Source organism: Spodoptera frugiperda, chromosome 1 (assembly GCF_023101765.2).
Source record: "Spodoptera frugiperda isolate SF20-4 chromosome 1, AGI-APGP_CSIRO_Sfru_2.0, whole genome shotgun sequence".
NCBI classification, from domain to species: Eukaryota; Metazoa; Arthropoda; class Insecta; order Lepidoptera; family Noctuidae; genus Spodoptera; species Spodoptera frugiperda.
The window spans coordinates 6,538,525-6,566,072 of NC_064212.1; the positions used below are offsets into that span (position 1 = coordinate 6,538,525).

The 27,548-nt window shown below is 35.0% G+C and overlaps 2 protein-coding genes across 8 annotated transcripts in view; one reads left to right on the top strand and one right to left on the bottom strand.

Moving 5' to 3' along the window:
- The window catches only part of LOC118273032 (sodium/hydrogen exchanger 9B2-like), a 49,197-nt gene extending 22,930 nt beyond the window's left edge, over window positions 1-26,267 (top strand). For 5 of the 7 annotated variants that reach the window (XM_050697677.1, XM_050697688.1, XM_050697694.1 and 2 more), the window contains exons 2-13: window positions 2,811-3,082; window positions 14,962-15,053; window positions 15,530-15,629; window positions 16,213-16,361; window positions 16,808-17,039; window positions 17,206-17,375; window positions 18,446-18,660; window positions 20,619-20,790; window positions 21,867-22,021; window positions 22,320-22,484; window positions 22,764-22,965; window positions 24,755-26,267. In XM_050697677.1, coding sequence (XP_050553634.1) covers window positions 2,811-3,082; window positions 14,962-15,053; window positions 15,530-15,629; window positions 16,213-16,361; window positions 16,808-17,039; window positions 17,206-17,375; window positions 18,446-18,660; window positions 20,619-20,790; window positions 21,867-22,021; window positions 22,320-22,484; window positions 22,764-22,965; window positions 24,755-24,939 — 2,109 coding nt within the window. In that variant the 3' untranslated portion in view covers window positions 24,940-26,267. Of the gene's footprint in view, window positions 1-2,156; window positions 2,298-2,810; window positions 3,083-10,011; window positions 10,436-14,961; window positions 15,054-15,529; window positions 15,630-16,212; window positions 16,362-16,807; window positions 17,040-17,205; window positions 17,376-18,445; window positions 18,661-20,618; window positions 20,791-21,866; window positions 22,022-22,319; window positions 22,485-22,763; window positions 22,966-24,754 lie in introns of those variants that run through there. The other 2 variants (XM_050697697.1, XM_050697702.1) reach the window with 2 other exon arrangements.
- Window positions 23,168-24,624, bottom strand: LOC126911296 (sporozoite surface protein 2-like). The gene has a single exon (XM_050697710.1). The coding sequence runs from the start codon at window positions 24,475-24,477 to the stop codon at window positions 23,305-23,307; it is 1,173 nt and encodes a 390-aa protein (XP_050553667.1). The 5' UTR covers window positions 24,478-24,624; the 3' UTR covers window positions 23,168-23,304.
- Window positions 26,268-27,548: the final 1,281 nt, after the last annotated feature.

Genomic DNA, 27,548 nt, shown 5'->3' on the forward strand with positions numbered 1-27,548 from the left:
GTGGACGAATCTGTTCACCACAGCCACTAAAACCTAGCAACACAAATGTCATAAAATCTAATAAAACAATAATGTGAAGTAAGACTTCTTCAGATTATCTCTTTATAAAAACGATCATATGACAACCAGTTCTTTATGACTGTAAATAAGGTAATTTCATGGCCAAAAACGCACTTAACCAGTGTTCCGTATAAGTGCATGGTCACTAAAGCAACTAGGCATATTGCCAAAATAATTTAAATACAAAATTATTAAAATGTTACTAACTATTATCCGCCCGCGCACGTAAACGCGATCGCGAAAACAATTAGGACGAAGGTATATTAGTATTATACAATTTGCATTATAATTAACATTAATTTTCCTTTTTGGATAAATCAAAACAATTAAAAAAAATTGTTATTGCCACGCGGTTTCATCCGCTGCTGCTTGCTAGTTAGTTTGGTTTGACTATTGATTGCAGCGTGAAGCCTTTCTCGACAAAATAAAACACTAATCAATAAACAATCAAATAATATTTTAGTGTATACCTGTAGTGAGATATTACAGATTATACTAGAACATCTAATCTATATATAAAAATAAGTTACTAAGTGAATTCGCAGACCAACGACTTGGTATAAACTATTTATAGCCAAGATCTTTATATATTTGTTAATCTCTAGATATACATCACTAAGCGGGTTATAATAAGTGCAATAATACCATTAGCATTATGTTATCACCCTTGTGACTATAAGTAAACATAATTATCAGCTGACTTTTGTAAATACTGCTGAAATTTGCACTATTGATAATGGCAAGTTTCGGATCATTTGTGGGAAATTCCTTGGCAACTAAATGCTGGAAAATATTTAGGTATCTTTACATGGATACAATCTACATAGTTAATCTGAGTGAGGAGACCTGATTGGAATGAAATATTCCATCTGCACTTGTGATATGGTTCAAAATGTCATGATTAAAGCAATCTTGTTACATATATCAGTTTTGAAGGTGAAATTTGTGTGTCCTGGCTTATCTTTGGTTGAGGTTGGTCGAGATTTCTATCAGTACTTATATATTTTAGTCAAGTCATTCTCGTGTTTGTGGTTAAAATGCTAAGCTTAGTCGTGAAGCTTCTAATTGCCATTCTAATTAGTAATTAATTTAACTTTATGTTAATGCATGCTTAAGAATGTTGTATGTACATCAATATACGTTTTGTATTTTCTTATATATTGTATACGAAATAACAAACAAAACTTCAACTTAGTGTCCAACGAATTAGAGTTGCAACTGCCTAGGATCTGTCTGAAAAACGATAGCGAAGGTAGGTAAATAAACAAACAAACTCTTTTTTTTCCTTCTAAAAACCTTTTACAAAATAATTATAAAAGGTCGCATTTACCAAATATACAAAGTAACGGAAAAATAATATTATTTTGTTCACATTTCGTTGAAATATATCATTGTTCAGGTTTTTGTCATTCTCATAATATCAAAGAAAAACTAGTAATATTATTTAAATGCATCGTGCGCTGACCTCATTCAATTTATTGTACAATTTAAACACACAAAAATGGCTTATATGCATATACGGCATACCGACAGACACTTTACATTAATCATAATTTAGATATACATACACGGAGGTCACAATTAAGCCGTGTTTTAAAATAACATATTTTAGACTCTCCGCATACCAATTTTTTTAGCTTTTATACCACCCGCTTTCTTAGTAACCTTGACGCTACTTTCATATTGCCAATACGAAATCACTGTCAAAATATCATGCAGTACAACTAACACAAAAAGACACACCTCTAATATAATAGTCCTCAAAGTGCACAATAGCGTCCACCTACAACTTTACCTCCAATCATTTGCAGTACAATCACACATCATTGCACACATTGTGCGGTTACACGACAGAGCATCGACTCCCAAGAATGACAACTATAACAAATAATGAACAACAAATCAGCGAAGTGTTTTAGCACAATACAGACAATCAGCACTTTTAATATCTCCATTGAAGATAATGCACATGTTTGTGATGAAACAAGTTATTAGCATAGCCGAGGAACCACGTCCTCGAGGCATTGAGCCGTCGCCACTTAGAACTTGTCTGCGAAGTCTCCGGAGGCTTCTTTTCCGAAGCCTGAAATCGAAATTTTCAGTCGCGCTATTCTTCAGTCCACTGTCAGACATTGACCGACGCGGGCGCAGCTTTTATCCGATAATCGCGCGCTTTCCAAAGTTTTCTATAGTAACATAATTTGTCTCAACATGTATTGGACTACCAACTCTATAGGGTGTGTGCAAAAATGATTTGTTAATGTTGTGCTTTTATTACGTTTGCCGATTATTTATTTTATAATTAGTAGATAATCACAAAATCTTTGTGACTTGTTATAATTTAGAACGGCAATAACTTAAAGTTTGCGATAGTTGTAAATACTAGTGCAACAGGTGACCTGCATTATTAGACTAAGGTTTTGTGTTATGATAATTTAAATACATCTTAATTCAGTTTCCTTTATTATTTGAAGCGTTGCATTATTAAGGCACCTATTATTTTTTACGTGCACTAATGATATTCTAATTATCATTGTTCTGCATAAAATATAAATATACATTTTAACCAGTATAATATTACGGTTAGTGCAACATGTCGATAAAAAATTAAAAACATTTACGTATAGCAAATATTTTATGTTTTTCTGCACTTATTTTCAATATCTAGGAAATTATTCTAAATGAATTATAATTTCATACAATAGAAGTTACAATTATAACCATACTTATGATTAATTTTACATTTCCAGGTTCGTAAGACGAGCATCCGAATGACTGCTATAAAGGAATATCCCTTCGACTTGAGTGATTTACAAAATCAGCCGAGTGTCGCCGGCGACACGCGACCGACGCAGACGCAGCCGGCGTTAACGCAACCTACGGCAGTGCAGCCTACAGCAGCGCCACCAAACCCACCGACGATCAAACCTCGCGTCTCCGTCCCGTCGCTTGAAGGAAAAAGGAAAGTTTCCATCATGGCCGACGAATCCAGTAAGGATCGAGAAAACCTCCCATCGGATAGGTATGTAACCCATAATATTTGATTTTTTATCCTTCCTGTACCCACTACATACATAATTTTGAAAGATTAAAATGTCCTAGAAGAACTGTCGGCTCTATATTGATTTGAGACTTAACGTAATAGTCATCCATAAAATACAAAATTTTCCAACTAAAATAATTTCAATCAATTTCAGCTTATTTAGATACAATAAAAACTGCTTAAAACAAATTAACGAACAATAAAGTAAATTTTAAAGTATTTTTTTACGTACAAACAACCTAATTTATAGATTGCTAAAATGTTACAAGTGTCTTAATAAAAATGTCAATAATGCTAAATTATTGTTGTTAAAAGCCATTCACAGTAATAGTTGACAGTATAATTACTGAGAATGGCTTGTAACAACAATAAATTTACTCAATGTAATCATTGAGTACTGATTTATTACTAAACTAACTTCTGCCAGCGTAGAAACGATAAAAAGTAAAGTATCCTATCACCCAAGTCAGCTCATACCTTGTCTGTATATCAAATTTCATCAAAATCCGTTCAGTATTTTGAGCGTGATTGACGGACAAACATTATAATATAAAACTAACAAACTTTCACATTACGATATTAGTTTGATAAAATAATAAGCTTTATTAATTTATAGTTTGTAAATATTACTATAAATTGAAAAGAAAATGAGACCAAACATGTTTCTTTAACATATTTTACCTTTCATCATTTTGATCTATAACAAACTATGCACCTAAACCTTATTCAAGAATCACACTATCTGCGAATGAACATCGTACTAAACTTCATTTAGTAGTTTTTGGGTTGCTAACGCAATAGCGTACCTACATAAAAACAGATGCGTGTCGCGATTAGATCTTATTAAATCTGTGTTGACTTATCAAACAATAGTTTTTAATTATGAATAGAGAATGAACAAATAAAACAAATCTTTGTTGTTATAGGAGTAATTCAAGTAAGATTTAAACGGTGCGGGTTGTAAAAAAATTAAATATTTCAACATCATCATCATCAACTACAGCTTAGAAATTGGCTAAATGCCTCTTCTCATATGGAGAAGTCCTGAGAACATGCTATATGTAAAATGTTAACTTACTGTCACACACAGAGATATTTAACAATTACTTAGTAACTATTTTGGTCCGAAAACAATAGCTAAGGACTGAGTTAAGTAACCATTAAATGGCTCTGAGTACGGCGAGAATTAGTTTCTTTTAAAATTATATATCGTTTTTTAAATTATTTGTTTCACGATATTTTCGAATTTTAAAATGCCCAATACCGCTACGAGTGCTTGAATTTTAGATAAAGTACAGGTAGGCATACATACAAGAAACTAGCGCCACCTACAATTTCTAGATAGAACTTACTGTGCGTACATAACGTTTCAAGTACTTAGTACGGTAAACAAACATGTACGTTGACATTGAATAAGTACTGAGTCCAGTATAGTTTATTACAACCTTTACTAGATGGCGCTACGTGTACAACTTGGTGACACTTGCGCGATATAAGGTAGCGATTATAATTATTACTAAAATATCGCTACGTAGATAAATAATATAATAATATACAATACACAAATGGCAACTTCTTGCTTTTTTAGGAGGTCAGTAAAGCAGTAAGTGTAGTCCGTTGTTATTATATACATGACAATAAACTCACGCTTATACATAGGTACATTCTTACGTTATTTGCCTACAGTTTTGGAAAGACACTTTATATTTAAACTTGTGTCTCTTACCTATTATAAATATATGCCTCGTTGGTCAAGTGATTGCAAGTGTGACTATCGGACAAGGGGTCTCGGGTTCGATTCCCGGGTCGTGCATAGTATTGCTGGGTTGGTGGTAGTGTCTGGAGTTGTGCCTGGTATATGACATCACTATTATATAGGACTTATAACAGATGGTACGTACCATAATGTGCACCTCTGCCTACCACTTCGGGAATAAAAGTCGTGACGATACAACATTTGATATTTGACTGCCAATAGAAAACTGTTGAAGGCAAATCCTCCGCTAACGTCGGTCACCGGTGACCACCACAGCGTTCAATGTGATAAACGAATTCAGTAGCAACCGAACAAATCAAATACTTCTATAATAGTGTTTTTTTTTTCAAACTCAAACTCGCATCATTAATTGCATTCATTTGTAGGTACATAGATATTACATTAGCAGATTAGTTTCAACGTGTTTAGTTTTGATAATATGAGAATTCGAGCTTAGATACCTTGCTTGGTAACGGCACTCGTGTCTGCACTTACTATATTTTTTCGAAGCCAACTTCATGAATTAAATGAATCTGTTATGTATTTCGGAATTTTAATTTTAATAAAAGTTCAAAATGTGGTTACATATCACTCAGTCTTCTTTAACTTCGGGAAACGTTGTATTATAAACATTTTCTTACATATTTAACTAGTTTTTACCGGTTTTGTGAAAATTGCTCGATATCCTATGATATATGCAGAACTATCAAATAATTATGCAGAACTTCAAGAAGGTTGCTGGAGTACATAAAGAGTTAAATAGATACAACAAACTTAGTTTCCACTCAAACTTTTAACTAATATTAGTTAATATAATGAATTTAAAAGAAAACGTACGAGGAGGGTTTGTAAATTAGAATACAGTTACATTTGTGCCCTCAAGTAGCTCAGGATAAAGATGCCTTTATCCTATGGCTATGCAGCCATGAGATAATAATGAACACAGCTATCGGATTATATTATTAGTAATATTTTCTGATTTATTTCATTGCGGGATCCAAAACAGTCGTTCATGTCCCTGGGACGCGCCGGACTTCAGTGTTCCGGTGTACCTACTGTATCCTAGCTTACAGGAGTTACAATGGTTTAGGGGGCTATGGCGGGCTTACCCAAAAAAAAAGCTATCGATTATGTATATTCTAAAACTAAAACACAAAAAATTAAAACAGTTTTAGATTCCTAGATAATTATCTCCAACTTCTTACATTAACGTTTTATGAGCGTTGAAGTCTTTTATTCTTGACCTATTTCGTAATACTTACTTTCTTAGTTCAGAGCTTGTGATATCATACTGCTTCTATAAACTCATATAATTAATTATAAATAAGTGTCATTAAATTATATTCAATAAATAATGTAGATAAAAAATATTGCAAATTAAATACATGTGATTTTTTATCGATAATCGCAACGCAGGCAACGACCGCGCTCGAAACTAACGCACTCCACGTGTGTTAGGATCGAAGTGCTTCTAATGTCTGTGTACCTTTCACTAAGCAATGGCTCACTCATACAGCATATATCCTCCCAATACATACACTTACGAATAAGTAACACAGTTCCTTACGCTCATCACGTGACTCTTGTTTGTGAAAGGCACGGACCATGGCCAGTCACAAGAGAACCCTGCTGACTCATAGCATATCCCTTTGTTGTCTTTCATTACCATACACTGGGGGGGATAATAGAGGTCAAGTTAATTGGTCGTAACCAGACGTATGTAGGTATCACATGACTCGCGTCCAAACAATATTGAATTGCAATAATATGATAGATAGGAACATAGGCGTCACGTGCTTCGACTCTTAATGTAATAACGAATACATTTTTTTTTCTAGTCCCGTTGCCAAGTCTGTTTTTAGATTAAGAAATGCTTGTAATTAAATTCAATGACTTATGTTCTAGATTTAATTATAATGAGTCAATCGCAACTTTTATTTACTTTACTCGTATATATTTGTATTATCAATTTAAAAATGCCGTTTATTAAAGTTCTTAAGCTAAAATTCTTGAAGGAGTAAAATCTAAAAATTGAGTCTTTTCAAAATTAAGAAATATAATATATGAAGAAATAAAAATCCTGAAAATCAGCCGTTTTTAAATTACAAATTATGTACGAAGTTGGTATACCCACTCGTATTTACAAATAAATTGAAACATAATAAAAAATCCTAGTCATTAATTTCTAATGAATTACCTATTTTTAAAGAAAATATGTATTAAATGGATATTAATTATATGCAAACAAATGAGTATAAACGTTCAGCGCCTGTTCACCTTGTCAGTGCAACCTACAGAACAGCAAATGGCAACCACGTCCGTTTTTCCCGTTTGTCAGCGTATAATATAATATATCTAAGTATGTGACGATTCATCTGCATAACACCTTTTCGTAAAAGCCCGTGTACATGATCGTAATGAGACTCAATTAATATAACTTGTTGTTCAACGGTACTAAAACACCTTTTCAATAAATCTTGGACAGTGTCAAAGACCTCACGAATTTATGTAGATGAGCCTCCACTATTCAGTATCTAAATAACATTCGAAAGAAATAACAATGAACTTGGTAATGACCTGTTTTCCATGCAAAATTTCCTTCAAAACTGTTTTTTGCCTGAAAAAATGTGTATGGAAAATCTGACGATAGTTTAATAATAATACGCGTGGTCGCGTAGCTATTGTGCACTCGACATTATTACGTCTGCTGCACACAATGCCAATGCCTCACGTTAGTCACACTTCAGTGGCTATGGGTTAAGTAGAAACGATGAATTTGACAGTTTTTTGCTAAGACTAGAGCAATGTCGCATGGAACTAGGAGGTTAGGTTAGGTAGGTACCAACACCTAACCTCACGTATCTAGTGTCCCAGTAAAGGGTCGTAAAACGATATTAAAATTTTCTCTTGAACCTGTTGTACCTTAATTGGGTGAACACGATTTTACTAGTCCTCAGCAATATCCATTTGATCCACGACATTTGTGATAGGAGCATAAAACGATCTCTGTATACTTTATTAATTTATTTTACGTCCATGATGCGCTAAATTACTGCGACAAGTTTATTTTTATGATGTGTTGATGTGCTACTTCGTTGCGATTCTTCTAAACCTAATAGATTGGTCAAGCCTTTGATCGATCAAATTCTGCGTAACTAATCAGTTACACTACGTACTTCAGTTGTTTAGTGATTAATCTCGAAACTAAGGAGTTACATATTACATTTGTAATTGTTTATTAAAAATATGTACAATGAAATATTTTACTAGGGGATTCATAAGTCGGTATAGAACGAGCTTATAAAAATTGATTATTAGCTTGTAACTTGAGAACCGTTCCTTCAAATAGAAAGGCTGTGCAACGTCACGTCGTGTGTCGGTTACCCAAGTTTATAAGCCCCAGTTGCAGCTCGAAATTAGTCGTGTACACTTGAAGAATTTAATAAATGAGATATATTTCCCTTGTAAAGTTGAAAAAATAATACGATACGTCTTCTGTTTAACCCAAAATAAAACTTACGAAAATCAGAAGTAGATACCAAATGTATTTACAGTAACTAATTTGTTTACGGTTCAAGTATAATAATAAAAACATAACCCTTCCTTGGCAGTCGGGTAATAACATCTAGAAAATATTGTGAAAAGTGTGTAAAATACTGACTGCGGAAAATTCTTAATTTTCCACAGTTTTCTTCAATTTGTTTAAGTTAGTTATTTATGTCCCTCGTCGTCATTATTGATAAGAAATTATTTTCATATAAAGTGAGGATCAGTCATAATCAGTTTGATTACTAAAAAGATGATGTTATTACACGACGCCGACGACAAGGGACCTGTCCCTTAATGTCTTTACGACACGTCACCAAACTGAACTAACGAAACAATGTAACCAAGTATTGTATTGTGAACCTGATTGGAAAAGAATAACCTATGGAGTTTCTTGCTCATTCTTCTTCATAGGAATCTACACTTTGGAACGAGCAAATAGCTTCACTAGAGAACTGACCGACAGACAGACATTTTGTTTTCTTTATATTGTAATATTTGCTTTGACGTTCAAAAGTGCCTTCCCGGTCTATTTAAAATAAATAATTTTGACTTTGACTTTGACTGAAACTCTTTCTTTGTAACCGTACAGCAACAGAAAACGTCATTACCATGCTTAATAAACTAACATTATTGACAATACATTTGGAAGTGTCATTCATATATCTCATTTCTTCTATTACTTATAGCTAACAGGAAAACAGTTTCCTTCCTGTTTGAAGCTTTAGTATTTCCTTATTGTTAATTACATCTGCTGCCATGTGCTAGCGTACGTTGGAACCGTTACATGTTTACCTACACATTGTATTTATTTATACACGCACGGCTACTCGCAAAGTTTCGACAATTTTGAACAATTCAGACAACAGCGACTATATTCACTGAAGCCGTGCGTTCTAACAAGATGTCATGCTTACAATATTCCAATTAGGAACCAGACGCGTCTAACAAAAGGTTTCCACCTATGTCAAGTACTCAAGCCATTCGTCTCACTCACACATTGGATACGGTTTATATTTACACAAGGAATATTTATTATAATTTGTTAACGCACGACGATGTAACTCATTTTATATTGATGTTTGAAACAAGCAATTTAACAATCATTTATTTTTTTTCAAACCGCGACATTAAACATTAATACCTATCACAGGGAACTATTGTTCTCTTACGCATTAACTGCAATATTAATAGATCATATACCAATGCAATGCACCTACGACTTTAACTAAACTAACAAAGTCGTTGGTACCAGGTGACAAATATTAATTACTGTTTACAACACTACAATTAATTTGAGGATTTCAGCAATGATACGCAGCCTCACGTACGTACATAGGTACTAATTACAGCCAACGTTGCATTTTATGTACCCGGGTTGGTTCTGCGTATTCATCACATACCTATATACAGTTATCGTTAACAGACGACATATAAAACCACATGGAACAAATCACTTGGCTGTTTTTAATCGCGATTGCACACATTGTATCGATGCGTGCGGAAGAATCGGAGGCAGCGGGTTGTGCGGGCGGCGCGGGCGCCGCTGTTATACGAGCGTTGTTTGAAGTGAATAGTATAAACACGGCCGCGACGCCTCGGGCTCATTTAGTCACTCATCACCGAGTCTGCGCCCCGTGCAATAGTTCGCAACGCATTTTTATGGCAGTGGGCCTACTGTTGTTCTTTAGGAAAATTTTTGCACGTCGGCCAATGACCGGCCAGCCGGCCGGCGAAACTGAACGTACAGAGGCAGTCACGTGCCCGGGGTGAGGCGCGGCGGCCGACTCGTTCGCAGCCGAACCTTCTCTTATAAGATGCACATTCGCCGCGGCATAGGTGTGGAGCGTGCTGAGCCGAGCGGCATGCCCCCGCGTAAACCAGTCCTCAAATTCGCCCGCTAATCTAGTTATAGTGAATAAGACTCTCTGAGTACCATGTAGGATGTCTCACAGCAGCTTAAGTTGTCACTACGACAGCTACCTACCGTCCGATTCATCTCTCGAAACAGATGCACTCAACCGTCATTGGTAAGTTTCAAATAAAACCTTATTTAAAAAATACATGAAACTTTCAGAAATTTAACCTAACTTAGATTTTTAAAATACGTAAAATTAGTAAAAGTACAATATTTTATTGGATTACCTTAAATTGGTAAAAATATTTTCGATAACAACGCGTGATTAAAATTAATGAACTAGTTTTACGTATAAAATTAATACCTAATATTAAATTCGGCGAATTATGTAAAAATAACTACTAAAATAATTAAGCAAAATAAGTACTAAATTTTAAGATGGTAGTGTAAATATTAATATAAATATTAATTTACACTACAATCTGAACACACATAAATCACTCCAGCCAATTTAATTGTGAGTGAAAATAAACTTTGTTAAACGTTATTTTCACATTTCACGCATTAAACACCTAGAGAATGGTTTGCTGAAATTTTCACAAACAAAATTGGAGCTAAGCTGAGTATGAGCTGCACCGCGCGCTGCAAAGCTAGACGCGTAATTATTTTCATTAATATGTGCTATATAAAATCGAAGCCATGGCTAAGGTCGTCGCAGACACATACTTCTAGTTATATGACCCACATTTACTATCAACAATCCGTCGTATAAAGATTGCTTGACATCTTGGCGGACAACGCGTCATATTAACACACGGACTGCACTACCGACATGTTTTTATTCATATATGGACATCGGTATGAATCCCTAGAGGGGACGGTCATCATGAGACTGCTATTATCTTTTTAAAACACAATAGGTTCATGTTTTCGGTATGCTTTATTATTAATTTCTGTCACAATATACTTGTAAAGAATCACTTATTATAAGCCTTTTGTTAATCTGTTACGCCGCGTCGCACCGCACGCTGTATTTAAGTTACCAACTGCAACAGTTGCTTACTTTCATTGAATGATTCACTTTCTGTCGCTTTTTAATAGCAAAAGTCACAGATTTATCGGTAAAAAGAAAAGCTTTGCAATCACCACTGTGTAATTCGTCACCATGTAGTGATTAATCTGGTTCCGATTATTTCAGGAGCGAACTTATGATTACACTCCTGAAAAAAATTAAATAAACATTCGTAAGAAGCGTATATAAACAGTTACAACATTTATACAAGGAAAATATACGATGTAATTTTTAGTAATAACAAAGATATTTTGCTGATCGCTGAATGTTTGTGTTAGAACGGTTCCTCAAAAGATTATTTGAGAATAGACGTACGAAATAATCATCGTCGGAATTAATTTATTTCGGGTTTGTTGTACATAGTCCGTAATAATTGAATGAAGGTTTAGCATTGGTTTGGTTGAGCGTAAAGTTCCAACAATCGACTGTTACATTTAAGTGACTAAACATTGACCCAGTGCTCTGCGTGTAATTTGCCGTCGATAAAGTCTTTACCATGAACTCACCTTGTGGCATGGATTGATTAAACAATACACGGAGTACTGTGTAATTTGTGTTCCACGCGTTACAGCGACACGTGGCCTGTAACAGCGTGCCAGCAACACTGCCTGAAAACATTATATTATCACGCACAATATTTATACACTGTAAATAAACGCGTACGATATGAATCAATAAGTGTACAGGCGGAACCAAATAAACCGCAAATTAATTTAAAAGCCCTGAATAAAACTTATAAACAACTCAACATAATACGATAAAATATAGCACACTTGTTTGTTTCTGTGATATAGGACAGTAAGAAATGTGTATATGTATTGTTTATATAAATTATGTAGACATTATGTGCCCCCTGAAAATCAGTGCTGGGTGACTTTCATACTTAGTTTATACTGGGTAGGAAACCCATTTAGCGTAGACATGTTTTGCTTTTAGTTATTGTTAATTTTTTATTTGTATTTATAAGGTATCCTATCTGAGGCTAAACAAGTCTTTTCTTTCTTTTAATTTTAAAATGTTTAGTAGTTTATAACAATCACTCTGTAGGATATGTGTACCATTACTAATCAATGTATATGATATTGTTGTAATTTAAAGTAAGTAAAGTAAAAAAAGTAGTTGTAATCAATGTATATAATATTATCGTAAGTTATTATTAAAAGTTGTACAGACTACTTTATTAGCATGTCCGTCGTTTGTAGAGTATAATAATATTACCTTCAGCGCATGTGTTAAAATTGTAACGTAACGCAACGTCTTTGAGTCGCTCGCATGAATACCAAGTAGCGTCTGTTATTTCTAAAGACTCATTCACAATTGAATCTGTTTCCACGAAAACGTTACAGAAGTTTATTTATTTAAAAAGTATGAGAATTTTCAGAAGTAGTCTAAATACAGCTGATGTACCTACGTTCTTTTCTCAGGAACTCAAAAATATAATCTATAATATTTAAATAAGTAGGGTTTTCCTTCCTGACGATATAACTCCAGAACGCACGAACCAATTTCCACTGTTTTACATTCGGTCAAGACAAAGGTCTCGGGCTCCGTGAGGTTTATAGCAAAGAAAATTCAGGAAAATTTTCAATAAAAAACGGGAAAACGGTAAATCATTGGTGGCGAAACGGAGTTCGCCGGGTTTGCTAGTGTGTTTTTATTTTTAATATGTTTCATATATTCTAATAGATAAGAGCTTGTCACTATTTTATTACTGTCTATTTTCTGAAAATTTTAAACAGCAATGAAGTAAATGCTAACTCCTGCCCATGTGACAAGACCATGATAAGACCGTGGGAAAATATGTATAAATCCTCGTTACAAGTCATCACAGAAGTTAAATATTACTAAGCTATAATAATTCCTCTATTATGTATCACTTTATGACTTGTTACAACTAGAATAGTAGACTATAAAGTCATTATTACAGATAGTAAAATTAGTATATCATGAATAGTTAACATACAAAATTATTCCATGATAGCACAATTAATTGTTATTTACTATTACCACTTCAATGTAACAGAAGTTGGTTAGTTACGTGTTAAACTTCAATTAAATTTAATCAATGTTCACAAAATTGACGTAGATAATATTCAAACAATGTGTCAATTGAAACACGTGTGTTTGGTACCATTAAACCATGTGGACATTAGATATAAAAGAAATTCTATAAAGTGTATTAACATTAATTTTATTTTAAACCGAAAACGTGATTCTTGTACAAATCGACATAAAAACAGATTATCATTTAGTGAAGTCAATTGTTTATACGAATGAGTAATCGCTGTGTTATAATAAATTATTGGCCAAGGTGACACTCGATTAAACTGACACGTATTAGGACAAGCCCGATAGCTTCAACTCAAACAGTGGTGGCCCAGCGGTGACGACCTCGCTACAATACACGTAGGACGTAGGTCGCGAATTAAAACCAGGCAAGCGCAACATTCAATTATTTTCATTCAACTTTTGTCCAAAATAAAAAACAAAATGGGATCTCTAAACTCTAGAATCCGCATGATTTTATTTAGACAACGACCCGTTTTTAACTTTTTAGCTGTCCGAATTTTAATTATGATAACCGTATGCTAATGAATTGAGATTCAAATATGGAGTCTGATGACTATTATAATTTTATATCAATCAAAACTAAGGAGAAAGGTTCTGCAAACATACTCTTTGGCAAAACAGTTATAAACGCAAGCAAAGCCGCAGTCAATGATAAATAAAATAAAGATACCTGATTCTAGAAAATATATTCAACTTTCAACATCTTTTTCCATGAGTCCGAAGAAAGGTCTGGAAATCTCGCAGTGTCTAAAATATTAATAAAATATTGTTTCGACCGAAGTGGTCATAAATCTCATTCAATTCGCTTGTCATTTTCCGACAGTAACCAATTATCGCTGAAAAACAGGTGAAGAAAAACAAATCACGTTTGTAATTTTCCCATTGAGAATGAATTATGCATATTATTATGGAAACATCAGTTTAAAATATGTGTTTTAAAGAAAACAATATGCAACCGGTAAAAGATAGGTTTATTTGTACTATTCTTAAAACTGACAAAATACTCGAAAATCAAATCGTTTGCACCATATTATTATTTCCAATAGTAATATTGGAAAACAGCTGATTTAATAACTCTGTACATTCCATTCTTATAATTGCGTGCAAGATCCTACACAGTTTTCTGTTACTACATTGTTTCTTTTACCTACATACTCAGACATCGCCGAGCATAATGGTCGCCTTAATTCAATAACTAGAAATTATATAATGGATTATTTAGACTGCATCCATTTCACGTTACTCAAAATTAGAATCTATTCCCGGATCCATTTATAGATATTTCCAGAAATTTCTCCTCAAAGTAAACAGTTCTTACAAACCCTGTTGTATAAAGAGAGGATTCCATTATTTTTTTACAGCGCATTGTAACAGAACCCGTTCACTGGAAAAGTTATAACCAAGTCTCAAAACAGGCGGTGACACTTTAAATATGCACGTGTCTAGCAAACCGGTTTACATGCATACGCCTTTTTGCAAAACCAATTTACATTAAAAATAACAGCTTCTACTTTTTACTCTGAGATAATTATAATATTATGCATTTTTGTCAACAGGAATGGAAGCGTATCAGCAAAAGCGGAAGGGCCTTCGCGCCGCAAGAGCAACCTTCACAATGCCATGGCAGCAGACATGGACTCCTCCTGGGGTAATTTTCCTTTCGAAATTAACTTATACTACTTGAATGACATTTAGTTTTATTTTAAATGCAATTACTTAAGTCCTTTGCAAGGAACGTGACTGCAGCTACATATCGCCTCGATTTGAAGGCTCAATTTAATAAAACATAATTATTAACAATTAAAAATGTTGCTATTCGTTCCCGCAATATATTCGCAGTATCTCCTAAAAAAACACTATCGAGAGCCAACTAATGACCGGAACCAATATAACCCAGATTGATGGAAGGTTTTTAGACCTTGTTACAATTTTCCATAAAGTACACTGCAATCTATACTATAAACAATAAATGAAAGCAGTTGCAAGGTCAGCTGACCGGCGGTAACGAGGGTACGATGTGGAAACACCAGGTGTCTAGTACATACTGCTGCCGGTTCCCACGATTAGATCGATCGTCACACTCACTGTCATTTACTATCTGACATTCCACTGTCCGACACACAGACCGCCAGACACACATCGAGGGCAGATTCAAGAAATATTCCACGACATCATCCGTTTACTCAAAGAAGGCACTATCACAACAGAGCGAATACATTGAAAGGTATTGTACCTGCAATTTTTTTATTTATTTTTTTCAAATTAAATACGAAAGTTGATTTCGAGTTAATTCCAAATCAATCTGGCTATAGGTCAAAATAACTGACCACGGTAGATTATAACAAAATTGTTCATTTAAAAATAACACCTACTATTTCAGTGTTAGAAGGGTTACAACAAAATAACTTTAATTACCGAAGAAGTTGATTAAAAGGTATCTAGGCCAAACTAAGTAGGTCAAACCTATATTTCAGCTAATAGCAGCAATCTTGTCACATTTTGCGTAGATTTTATGAAGCACTAAGTTACATGCAATCTTTTCTTTTTGCGTGTGGGCAACTGTACTTCTCTATGTGTATTTTAATTAGGTACGTAAAAATGTATATACCAAATACTAAAAACCTTGACAAGTTTCTACGATAGGTGAACATCTTTGCGATAGTATTCAACACATAGCATGTTAGTCTATTCGGAAATTGTTTATCTATTCAGGCCAATATATTTTTCCTATAAACTTGAATTAAATAGGTGAAGGTACATACTTAAGTATACTTTTGTGTGGGTAATGAAAAATGTCGTTTTCGCAGATCTTGGTGGTACGCGTGTTGTCAGAAGTGTCATTCAGAGGACTCCGGTATTCCCTCGTGGGAACCACCAAACTGGCAGAAGGTCTGCCCCTATCCACTATGTCCTTCATACCGGCAATTCGCACAAAACATCGCAGTACTAATCATTGGTAAGTTATCATTTTATTTTCACTTATGTTCCATTCTAGGAAACCCACGATAGGCTCCTAAATAAACCAGTAACAACGGAACGACTACTTAATTAAGTCAGAACAAAGCTGTATGTTCTTAAAATTTACAACATTTTGTATTGTGCTTCATAACATAAAGTTCTAAACTTTATTACAATACACACCCACATATTTACCAAAGCTTGGAAATTTGTTAAATCATGTTGTCTTGTGAATACTGCTTTTGTTTTATTTTAAAAATGATTGATTATTCTACTGAATAGCTCCTACAGACTTCAGTCGTCTAGAGGTTATAACGGCTGAGCGTGGGTTTTTGATTTCCATTCTGGAGACAAAACACTTATTATTTGATGTTTCTAGAATGCTAAAGGGATTTTGTGATGTTATTTTATCTTCTAATATTTATGTTATTCGACCCTATACAGGCATACTGGTGTGGGTGATCGTATGGATAGTGATGGGCGAGACAGCTGCGCCTGGCGGCCAGCTGTTTTCCTTCGCCGTCTTGACTATCGCCGCCTACTTCGGAGGATGGCTCATGCTGAAGATTACAACGTTGCCAGCTCTCATAGGAATGCTTATAGTGGGGATCATTATGAAAAACGTCGGTCTCGTCAATTTTGACGAGACCTATCAACACGTTGCTTCCTATATCAGGTAATTATGTCGACTAATTGTAAATATGTGACACACATTCAATTATCGTTCCATCTGTTCTAAAGTGATTACATAGAAACCATAATTACATAATATCAACGATTCTTTATTAGATTAACGATTATAATAATGCCACCTATTTAATTCAACTGTAATTGTGTTTCAGAAAAATTGCTTTGACCATCATCCTAACGCGAGCTGGCTTGGACTTGGACCCGAATGCTATGAAGAAGTACTTCCTAACAGTGATCAAGCTGGCCTTAGTTCCCTGGACATTCGAGTGTATACTCTGCGCAGTCCTCGCTTACTTCCTACTAGGATTGCCCTGGAATTGGGGTGAGTTCATACTGCTACTTATTTATCAAATACGATATCATATATGTCATGTCACCATGTCTAAGTAGCCTCAGAATACGTTTAGTCAAGTTAAATTTTAAAACGGAGAGAATTAGAGAAGTAGTAATGGCGTTCAAACTAAAATTGTACAGCTTTAGTTTTACTCCAATCAGATAATCGAATGAATATTGGTGAGTAACAACTACCATATACAATAAAGAAGTCCCTACGTATGTTCCTTACACAATAGGATTGCACGAAAGACTGACTACGTGCAATGGTGCGTTAAATCTCCACAATGAACAAATGTTGTTGCCATAGCAACGAATGCCCTAACTATTTGTAACAGTAACTCCGTAAGCTGAACCTCCAGTAACTACTTATAGCTAATCTGTTTATATTAAATGGTCTGTGTGTTTGTAATGTATATCTTACATCCGATTGCGATAACACTAGATACGCATATGATGTACCGAAAAATTATTACTAATCTTTATACACACATATGGCGATATATGAGGCTAATGACATAATTGTCAAATAAAATGTACATTAAACAAATTATGTGCACTGTTTTTAGAATGAATATTTTGAAAATATTTCATAATTTGATTTCCCGCTTTACTTTACAAAGTTTGATTTTAAAGCTTTGGTTCACTTCGATTATAAATATTTTCGCCAAAGTTTGAGAAAACTATTTATTTGCACCACCAATAATTATAGCAGAATGTTTTTTTTTATGAAACAAGCCGGTAACCGAGCAGACGTATTACCTGATGGTAAGCAATCGCCGCCGCCCATGGACACTTGAAACACCAGAGGCGTTACAAGTGCGTTGCCGGCTTTTTGGGAGTTAGGAATTTAAGGGTTGTTGTTCGGGAATCGGGGATGGGGAAGATTGGGAAGGGGGAATTGAGCCTCCGGTAACCTCACTCACACAACGAAACACAACGCAAGCGTTGTTTCACGTCGGGTTTCTGTGAGGCCGTGGTATCACTCCGGTCGAGCCGGCCCATTCGTGCCGAAGCATGGCTCTCCCACACTTAACATACTCGTAACTCTGATTACAGCATTCCTTCTATCGTCGATCATTGCGGCTGTGTCTCCGGCTGTGATCGTGCCGTGCTTGTTCCGTCTTCGTGAAAAGGGCTATGGTGTCTCCAAGGGTATCCCGACCCTGGTGCTGGCGGTGTCCGGTGTTGATGATGCTGCCAGTGTCGCAGTCTTCGGAATCGTCTCGTCCATCATGTTCTCTAGTTCTTCGCTTACTATGAATGTTATTCAGGTACGTCTTATGATATTAAACATTTGTCTTTTCTTTAATTTATTAAATATGTTTTTTTTTATAAAATGCAACAATATTTCGAAACGTATATTTGTACCTAAGCTTATTTTTATGACTATAAAACCCATCAATTCTTATATTGCATTAATAGCAATCACTAGTGGAAACGTACTCAACTAAGCTATGTTTTTTTATATGGAAAGATGCGTGTTATGAATGTGTACTATGAATGGTCGAGCATATTCTCGCATGAGCATCGCATACTCGAGCTGCGCACCTTCCTCGCACAGCTACTTTGCGGTGGCGCATCTTCATAGCACATCTTACTCGCTACATAACTTTGTATCAGTGGAAACGGTCACTTACTTTCGTAGCTTAGCTATTATATCCTCGCAGCATAGCTACATATCGTAGCATATCTCTGGTGGAAAAGCACCCTAGTTCTCTGATTTTGGAATGAGATAGGTTATTAATTTCAGCCGTTAGACGAAAACGTCGTGATCATGGTATCAATATTGAATTACAACAATATTGATAAACAAAATATTGATACCATGATAGCGGAGATAACATCCTGTACATATTGTTATAAGATTATTCAACTTCTAACTTTAGTACATAGCTCTCTAGGTAAGTTTTCATTCCCGATCCCGAAAAACAAAATTGACATTACAAACAAGATTTTTGATTTAAAGATATTACATTTCTCGACACAGAAAATATAGGTAGTAACGTGAAATGAGATGAATAAATATAGAAGAACTAGCCACGGCTTCGCCCACGTTCCAGTGGATTAAAAAATGACCCTATGTGTTATTCCAGACCATTATCTATCCCTATTCCAAATTTCATCCCGAACTATGAGCCCTTGAGCTGTTTCTACATGATTGAGTAATAAACACACCCTACACACAAATTTTCACATTTAAAATATTACTAAGATGATGAATATATCCCACCCAAAACATAAATGTGAAAGGCTGCCAAGTTCGATAATATTGGAATGCTTCGCCTATAAAAGAAGTGAGATCTAAATAAGTACCAAGTTCCATACACAGACCTCAGTTAAAAATGATATAACAAGTTGGCAAGTTTTCACACACTTTGTTATAAACCTACTAAACGCAATGAGTCAAGTATATAATTTTCTATTAAAACTTGCCAAGTTATATCATTTTTAACTGAGGTCTGTGTATGGAACTTGGTACTTATTTAGATCTCACTTCTTTTATAGGCGAAGCATTCCAATATTATCGAACTTGGCAGCCTTTCACATTTATGTTTTGGGTGGGATTTCATTTATTTTTGTAAGGTTTATTTTCTTTTTTTCTTATTTTACTTTACTTTGACTAAATACAAACCTTCGTAACGAATTTTAGGTCGGTACGACCATTGGAAGATATAGATAATTTTTTTGTTTTAGTTCCTTAGGGGTATGAATTTACACCTTCATTATTTTTAAAACCGACTCACACTTGGCCATTTTCAGATTTTTTCCTTTACCTTGACCTAAAGACCTACCTCCATGCCAAATTTCAAGTCAATACGACCATTGGAAGTGGTCTAGGTTTTTGATGAGTGAGTCAGTCAGTGAGTGTATAGTAAAAATAGCGATTTTCTGACGTCAATATCTCAAGACCTACAATAGGTACATTAATGAAATTTTGTATTTTAGATAAGTAAGTAGATCTCAACAGATACTAGAAATTTCATATGCGTAGATAAAATAGATTTTGAGTTATAGGTGAAGGTCGAACTTGGCCCGAAATGGTTCGTGTAATATAACCCACGGCCGGTGTGTCGGTTTTTTTGCTCGAACTTGGCGGACACACTGCCGTGTGTCTAGATACGAGAAATAGTTCTAATATCTATTTTTTCCTCAAATTCTATTCACCCTGTTTAACCGCTAGCTTTAAAAAATGTTTGCCCTTATTAAATATATTGATATTCGTTTCCAGGGTCCACTGAGTGTAATCGGTGGTATACTGCTGGGAGTATTATGCGGATATCTTGTGAAGTTCGTTCCGGAGCGAAATGACGCCTTCTTGGTGCCTCTGCGAGTTATCTTACTGCTGGCTGGTGGATTGATGATGGTACTCGGCTCTGAGGAAATTGGATGGGGTGGCGCTGGTTAGTAAACCTCCTTTTTTAATTTGTAGTATTTATTTAAAAAAAGGAACGGATAGAGTCCATAAATTTGTAAGTAACTAGTGTAAAAGAGGTTTAACTTATGACGGTGCTTTTACGCCTACTGAGTAAATGTTGTTATATGTAAGTAATACAAATGCTCATACGAATCCTTAGGCGTTTTATCCGTCTCCTCAACAGAAAAGTTTCAATTATCTACTTCAAATTCAAAATAAAACTAATATTAATATCTAATAAGAGTATATTGAAGTCCATATTGACATGTCTAAATGCACTAATTGTGTACTACTTATAACCCACACGTCCAAACTTTTGCATTCATAACATTGAAAGAAAAAGTAACAGGCAGTAAACCAACATGGATTCCCTCCATATAAAACAGAAGTGAATATTCCACAGAATTTACAAACACGTAAAGAGGAGCACGTTGCTCGTATTAACTGAGTAATTGTAAAAACTGTAGTCAACAATTGTGGACGATTGTTTTCGCGGAGCACGGTAACTTGGCTTTCACCGAACAATGCCTTGTTATATGTCAATGGCAGTGTTGACAACCGATAATGTCAAGGAAACAATGTGAATTGGTAAAGGGTGTCATGCGCATGATTTATTTGGTCCACTGTTTAATGTTTACTTGTTTACATCACATGACTTCATGTGTTCCTTGGTACTTATATCTTTGTTGTTGTATGTGCTTGTTGCCTAGTGCACAGGAACGGATTAATGGATTTTACATCATTTTCTCTTAAATCCTAGACATTATTTATTTAGTGTTAAGACAAAAATTTGTCTCAAGGTGACGAAGTATAATCTCGAGATTATTAAAACCTAATTCAAAGACATTACAATAAAGAATAAACCTAGTTAAAATTATATTAATTTGCACCAAATAGGTACAGTACTTACATAATAATATTGACAAAGTATTAATCGTTTTGAATTTCTGGCCATAAAAAATCGATTATAATTTTATTTTATTATCTTATTGTAATAACATGTGTTAACGTGTAGGTAGATAAAGAAGTGAGATATATTTTCTTTTTAACATCCTACTTCAGGTCCATTGGCTGTGATTGCGTTTGCGTTCGTGGCTTGCAAGAACTGGACAGATCTTGGGTGGGAACTGGAAGACAACCCGGTGGCCACTGCCTTCGAAATCTTCTGGATGTTCTTCGAACCTATGCTCTTCGCAGTAACTGGTGCTCAAGTTGTGGTAAGTTAAACATTTATCATCTATTATAAATTTTATATGAACTTTGTGTCTGAAATAATACTTCGTTAATCTAATGATTACATTTGCGACTGCTTAGTAAAAGGTGTCTTATTTAGTTTCTGAATCAAGTAAAACTATAATAATAAATTTAGATTTTTTGAATCTATAATAGCACGGTTTAGCCTCAACCGTTCTTATATCTGACTCACAATATAATTAGCATAAAGTAGATATTACAACGAACCTATCTTTAAGTAAAACTTGTAATAAAAAGCCATAAAAAAATATTTACTTTCAGATCGCAGATCTTGAACCCCACTTGGTTTTGATTGGCGGTGGTATACTGGTGTTATGTGCGGTGCTCCGTGCCATCGTGACCAGCACCTGTGCCGTCCGCAGCAACCTCAACATGAAGGAAAAGATCTTCGTTGGTCTCGCCTGGATGGCCAAAGCTACAGTACAGGTAAATTATAAAAAAAACCAAAACAGAAATCTCTACTATAGTATACACCACTACTTCCTTCTATATTACACAATATAATTCCTACTTTAGGCCGCCTTTATTTGGTACCTGTAGGTACCACCTGGTTATTATCGTACATTCGTACTGTACAAATTGCAATGGGACTAAGTAATACCATAACTAGCAAAAAGAAAGCTTCATTTTTTTGAGTATGACCCAAGGTGCCACTATAATTACTTTATATCTTTATAATTTTCTAAAACACAATTTTTCTTTAAGGCCGCTCTAGGACCAGTTGCTTTGGATGAAGTGCGTAAAATGGCCGGCGGAGAGCCAGACCCAGTAATGATCGAGTACGCAGAGACTGTCATCACGGTGTGCATCATGTCCATTGTGATCACCGCACCCATCGGAGCCATCGTCATCACGCTCACTGGACCCAAACTACTTTCGAGAACAACTAAGCCACCTGTGTTGGAAGGTAAGATTTATTTGTACATCTTACTTCGTTTAACACATACATAGACATAACCTTGTCGAGCTCTCAGTATGACCATAATTACAAAGATGAGTCGCTAACAAAAATATGTGGACAAACAAGTAAGACACCACATATAAAGCCTATTCAATGCCTTCTTATTCCATTTACTACACGATAAATGCATTACAAAATAACGAACATGTCTTATTATATCAATCATTTATTGTATAATTATACAAATCAAAATAGCACGATAAACTAACAAGCAAAGATTAAAAAGTTATAATTAGGTAGTACACACAACGATAAATGTTAAAAATGTTTACAAATTAAACACGTTTAATGATAAGAGAAGTTTTGTGGTGGCACTCTACGGGGATCATATGCGGAATTATTAGCTTGAGGATAGAAGAAATTATTTTGTCCTGGATTTTGAGAAGGATAGCTGGGAGCGCTAGGATTGTAAGGATTGTAAGGATTATTACTGTAGGGAGATTGATTCGGCTGCATGGGTAGTGGAGAAGAATTATTATAAGGAGGATACTGCCCGGGGCTCGAGTATGGTGGACGTTGACCACTCGAATTATACGGCTGGACTGGATGTATATTACCGGAAGAAGGATAGTTATTATTGTAAGGAGATTGACCCGGGTATGAAGAGTTAGCATTTGGTGGTCTGTAACCTGGGTACGGTGAAGAATTGAATGTTTGATTTTGTAAAGGATGCTGCCCATACGGTGGTTTATACGTATGACCTGCAGTTGAAGTATTAAAATATGGGTAATTAGAATGAGGATTGTACGGATTCTGACCCGACGGATTGTAAGGACTTGGAGTTTGGTAATTGGTACCTGGTCTTGATGAATTGTAAACGTTCGGATTCCATTGTGAAGGCTTCTGGTAAGGATTTAGGCTTGAAGAATTATAACTTGGGTATTGATTAGGTTTTGGAGTGTACGGATTGTAACCTGGAAGATGCTGATTGGGGTTTGGAGTATAAGGATTATAGTTTGTCGGTTGCTGATTTGGATTTTGAGTATAGGGATTGTAACCAGGCTGTTGAGAATTTGGAGAATAGGGATTATAACCAGGTTGTGGTTGATTTGGTTGTGTAGTGTAGGGATTATAACCAGGTTGTGGTTGATACGGATTGTACGGGGATCCTGATGGTAGCTGTGGATATAGGGATGTGTATCCGTGCGCTGCTTGCCGTCTCTGCCGTTTGATTACGTCATCTGCCACTCCATTAGTAGTTTTCTTGACTGAACCTTCATTATGATTGCGGTACTCATCGCCTATTGTCAAAAATAGGTCGTTGTCATTTTCTGCCGCTACTTCCAAATCATTTTCGTCTTCTATGAATGGCTCTACAAGTTGAGGTGACACAATGTTCAAATTATCTTGTCCAAAATTGTCACTCACTCCATTTCTGTTAATTTCCAATCCACAAATGCCACTGCATAATACTAACACTATTATTGCTTTATAGCGTCCGTCCACTATTCTCAACATTTTAATGATTACTGGAAACCAACATCACATACACAATACTCACAAAATAGTGGTCGGATAAACTTCGACCTTATTTATCTAACGATTCAACGTATGTATGCGCGATAGACACAAGAGATCATGAATAAACCTTGTTCTTGACAAGCTATATATATACCTAGGTACATAGCTATGTACGCAGTCGAGTTTTATTAGCACTAATTTTCCTGTTTGTGTTCGTCTTTGTGCAGGTATGTCTTATGTTCATGTATTTAACGTGTGAATTTTTTTTATGAAGGTTGGCGACGATCCCACCGTCCGTCTATTCGCGACATATCTATTATCGACGAGGAAGAGGTGGCGGAGCGCGATGCGGAGGCGGAGGCGGAAAACTCGCGGCCGAGCAGCCCGAAGGCTCGGCCGGCGGTGGCCAGCAGCACTCCGGCGCCCATCACCGTGCAGCCTGGACACAACAGCTCTTGACTGCCATAACTTCTATAACACTTCGATCACTGCTGCCATTCCATTTGCGACCTTGTTCGACCCTATATTTACTATGAGCTGCTTAATGGTCTCGTATAAGTTATTGATACAGGGATTTAGTAAGACGACGCTCACACGAAGCCGTTCTGTAATAGATACGCGCTACAACAACGTGAGTCATTTTGTTCGAAAGATATTCAAATGCCTGTCTGGGCATTAGCATAACACAATATGTGTGTACAGCCGCGTAGTCCGGTTTCATTCTCATTCAACGAAATTGGTACAGATACCTACGAATGTATTGCCTAGAGATGCTTTTCAGTTACAGAGAATTAAAGTTATTATCGTTAAACGTTGATATCAAACTTGCATTTTTTATATGTTGGGCAACACATACTACTTACTTAACTCAGTGAAGTCGAAATATACATACAAAAGGTTGATATTTTATAAATATCTTTATGTTTATTGTATCGTAAATATAAAGGACCAGAAAAATTATTACTAAAGCAATTTACACCACTTTGAAGATATTAATTCTTAAAACTTTTAGGTACTTAGAGAGGGTTTAGTTTAAGATATAGTTGTTCTATAACGTTCATGTGATAAAGGTGTATACTTAATTATTTGGTGTTATAAAACCTCGCTAGTGAAGTTTTACTATGAAATATTACCGCTGTAAGAACATATTTAACTTATAAGAACTTTGTCTACTTTATTCCTATAGGTTTTATTTTGCATAGTGGTCATCAGTATTGCTATTATTTATGAAAACGATTTAGTTTAGGTATCAGAACGAATATTGTTAATGTTATTCGGTACAAACAATTATTAATTACTTAATGTAAGGCTCGATGCAGCATATCCATTGCTCATTGTCGATATGTATTTTAGGTAATTAGGTAGTCTGTATATTATGTGTAAAAATGTTTCTTCACCTTATAATGTACGTATGGATATCTGCGTACTGATTAGTTTTGTATAGTATCATTTGTAAATAACACCCCAAGTCACATTTTTATGTACCTAAGTACTTATATGCATCATGGGATTCAATTATTTTAGAGTGAACTGTGGGACCAATTTATTTTTGTAATAATACCACAATTGAACCTAAAATTGTAATAACTAAACAGACATCGCTTTTCACGAAGTATTATTGTAATATTATCAAATTAAATACTATTTACTATTATTGTAAAATCGTTATTGTCTGTTTTCTACACAATGAATTAAAGAGAATATATTTAATATAAAAATAATTGTTTCAAATATCATGATGAAATTATCAAAAAGAGTATAAAAGCAATAAAATATTTACAAAACCATTGGATTGCTGTACGTTATTTTAGTATAGTAATTAGTAATGTAAGTTTAGTAATTAATTATTTCCCCTAACAATGACACCGACTTGTGAAAAGTGTCACTGGAGAAACCAGCAAAATATTACCTCCCTGACCTACATATTAAACTAGCTACTTCCACGTGGGTTCGCTCGCTCTGTACGGCTCCTTTTGATCGTAGCGTGATGTTTTATAGCTTATAACTTTCCTCGAAAAATGGACAATCCAACACAAAAAAAATACGTGTCTAATATTTTAAAATAATCTACAAGACGGACATTAAAATAAAATTTTGTTATCTAACCTATTGCTAGAGTAATCGGTAAACACATCCGAACATAGAAATAATGAAAAAAAGAAAGAATTAATGAAAAAAACATGTATTTCACACGCAAAAAACAACAAGTGACATGATTGTGCATTTTGAACAGAGATTTGATATGTATGAAATTAATGCGTATGTCCCAAGTCTGCGGCAAAATGGGCCCAGTCCAGCATATGCAAGGCAGGGGGTTGCGCTGATATTCTGGCCCTCGTGACTCGCGGATATACAAGCACCCAGTTAAAACAACAACAATTTAATAAAGTTTTAAATCAAACAATTATAGCCAAATAACTGAAATAACATAAGTCAAAAAACAAAATACCGGAGTAGTTATAAACAATTGAGAAAAATTACATCAGTCAAAAACAACAAAACATCACATAGTAGGTTAGTAGTAGTAGGTAGGCCATTCCCGCTACTCCGGCGACCGCATACTCGATAGACATGCCATGGGATAGGGATGGCGATAAAAGCAAACGGCAACATTACGCCATAGTCAGGTGCCCGCTAATTAAGTACATATTATAGTGACGTAACAAATGATATTTTTTAGACATTCCCGAATGCGAATAGGAATATTCGTGACATCTCTAATCGTAATTAATGATAAGATGTTTGCACCGTATTGTGCTATTTTGTAGTGTCATTATGCATCAACGCAACACTAAACTTATATTTTTACTGACTTCAATAAACATAACCATTTTATTGAAGTCAGTAAAAATTCAAAGCTGTTATATTAAATGTGTAACAAAAACAAAGATTTATTCAGAACAACCTAACCGTTCCCCATAGCAACAGTTACAAATAAGCACAATCATAATTTTATATTACGTAGACTATAGAGCCTCTCATTCATAGATCAAAGCTTATCACAAACATTTCAAGTCATTTTTCTAAAAAGATTAGAAATAATTCCGAAAAACCATGACAACGAAAGA

What these genes read in the sequence shown, in the direction of transcription:
- LOC126911296 (XM_050697710.1), bottom strand. Translation starts at nt 24,477, where the DNA reads ATGTTGAGAATAGTGGACGGACGCTATAAAGCAATAATAGTGTTAGTA.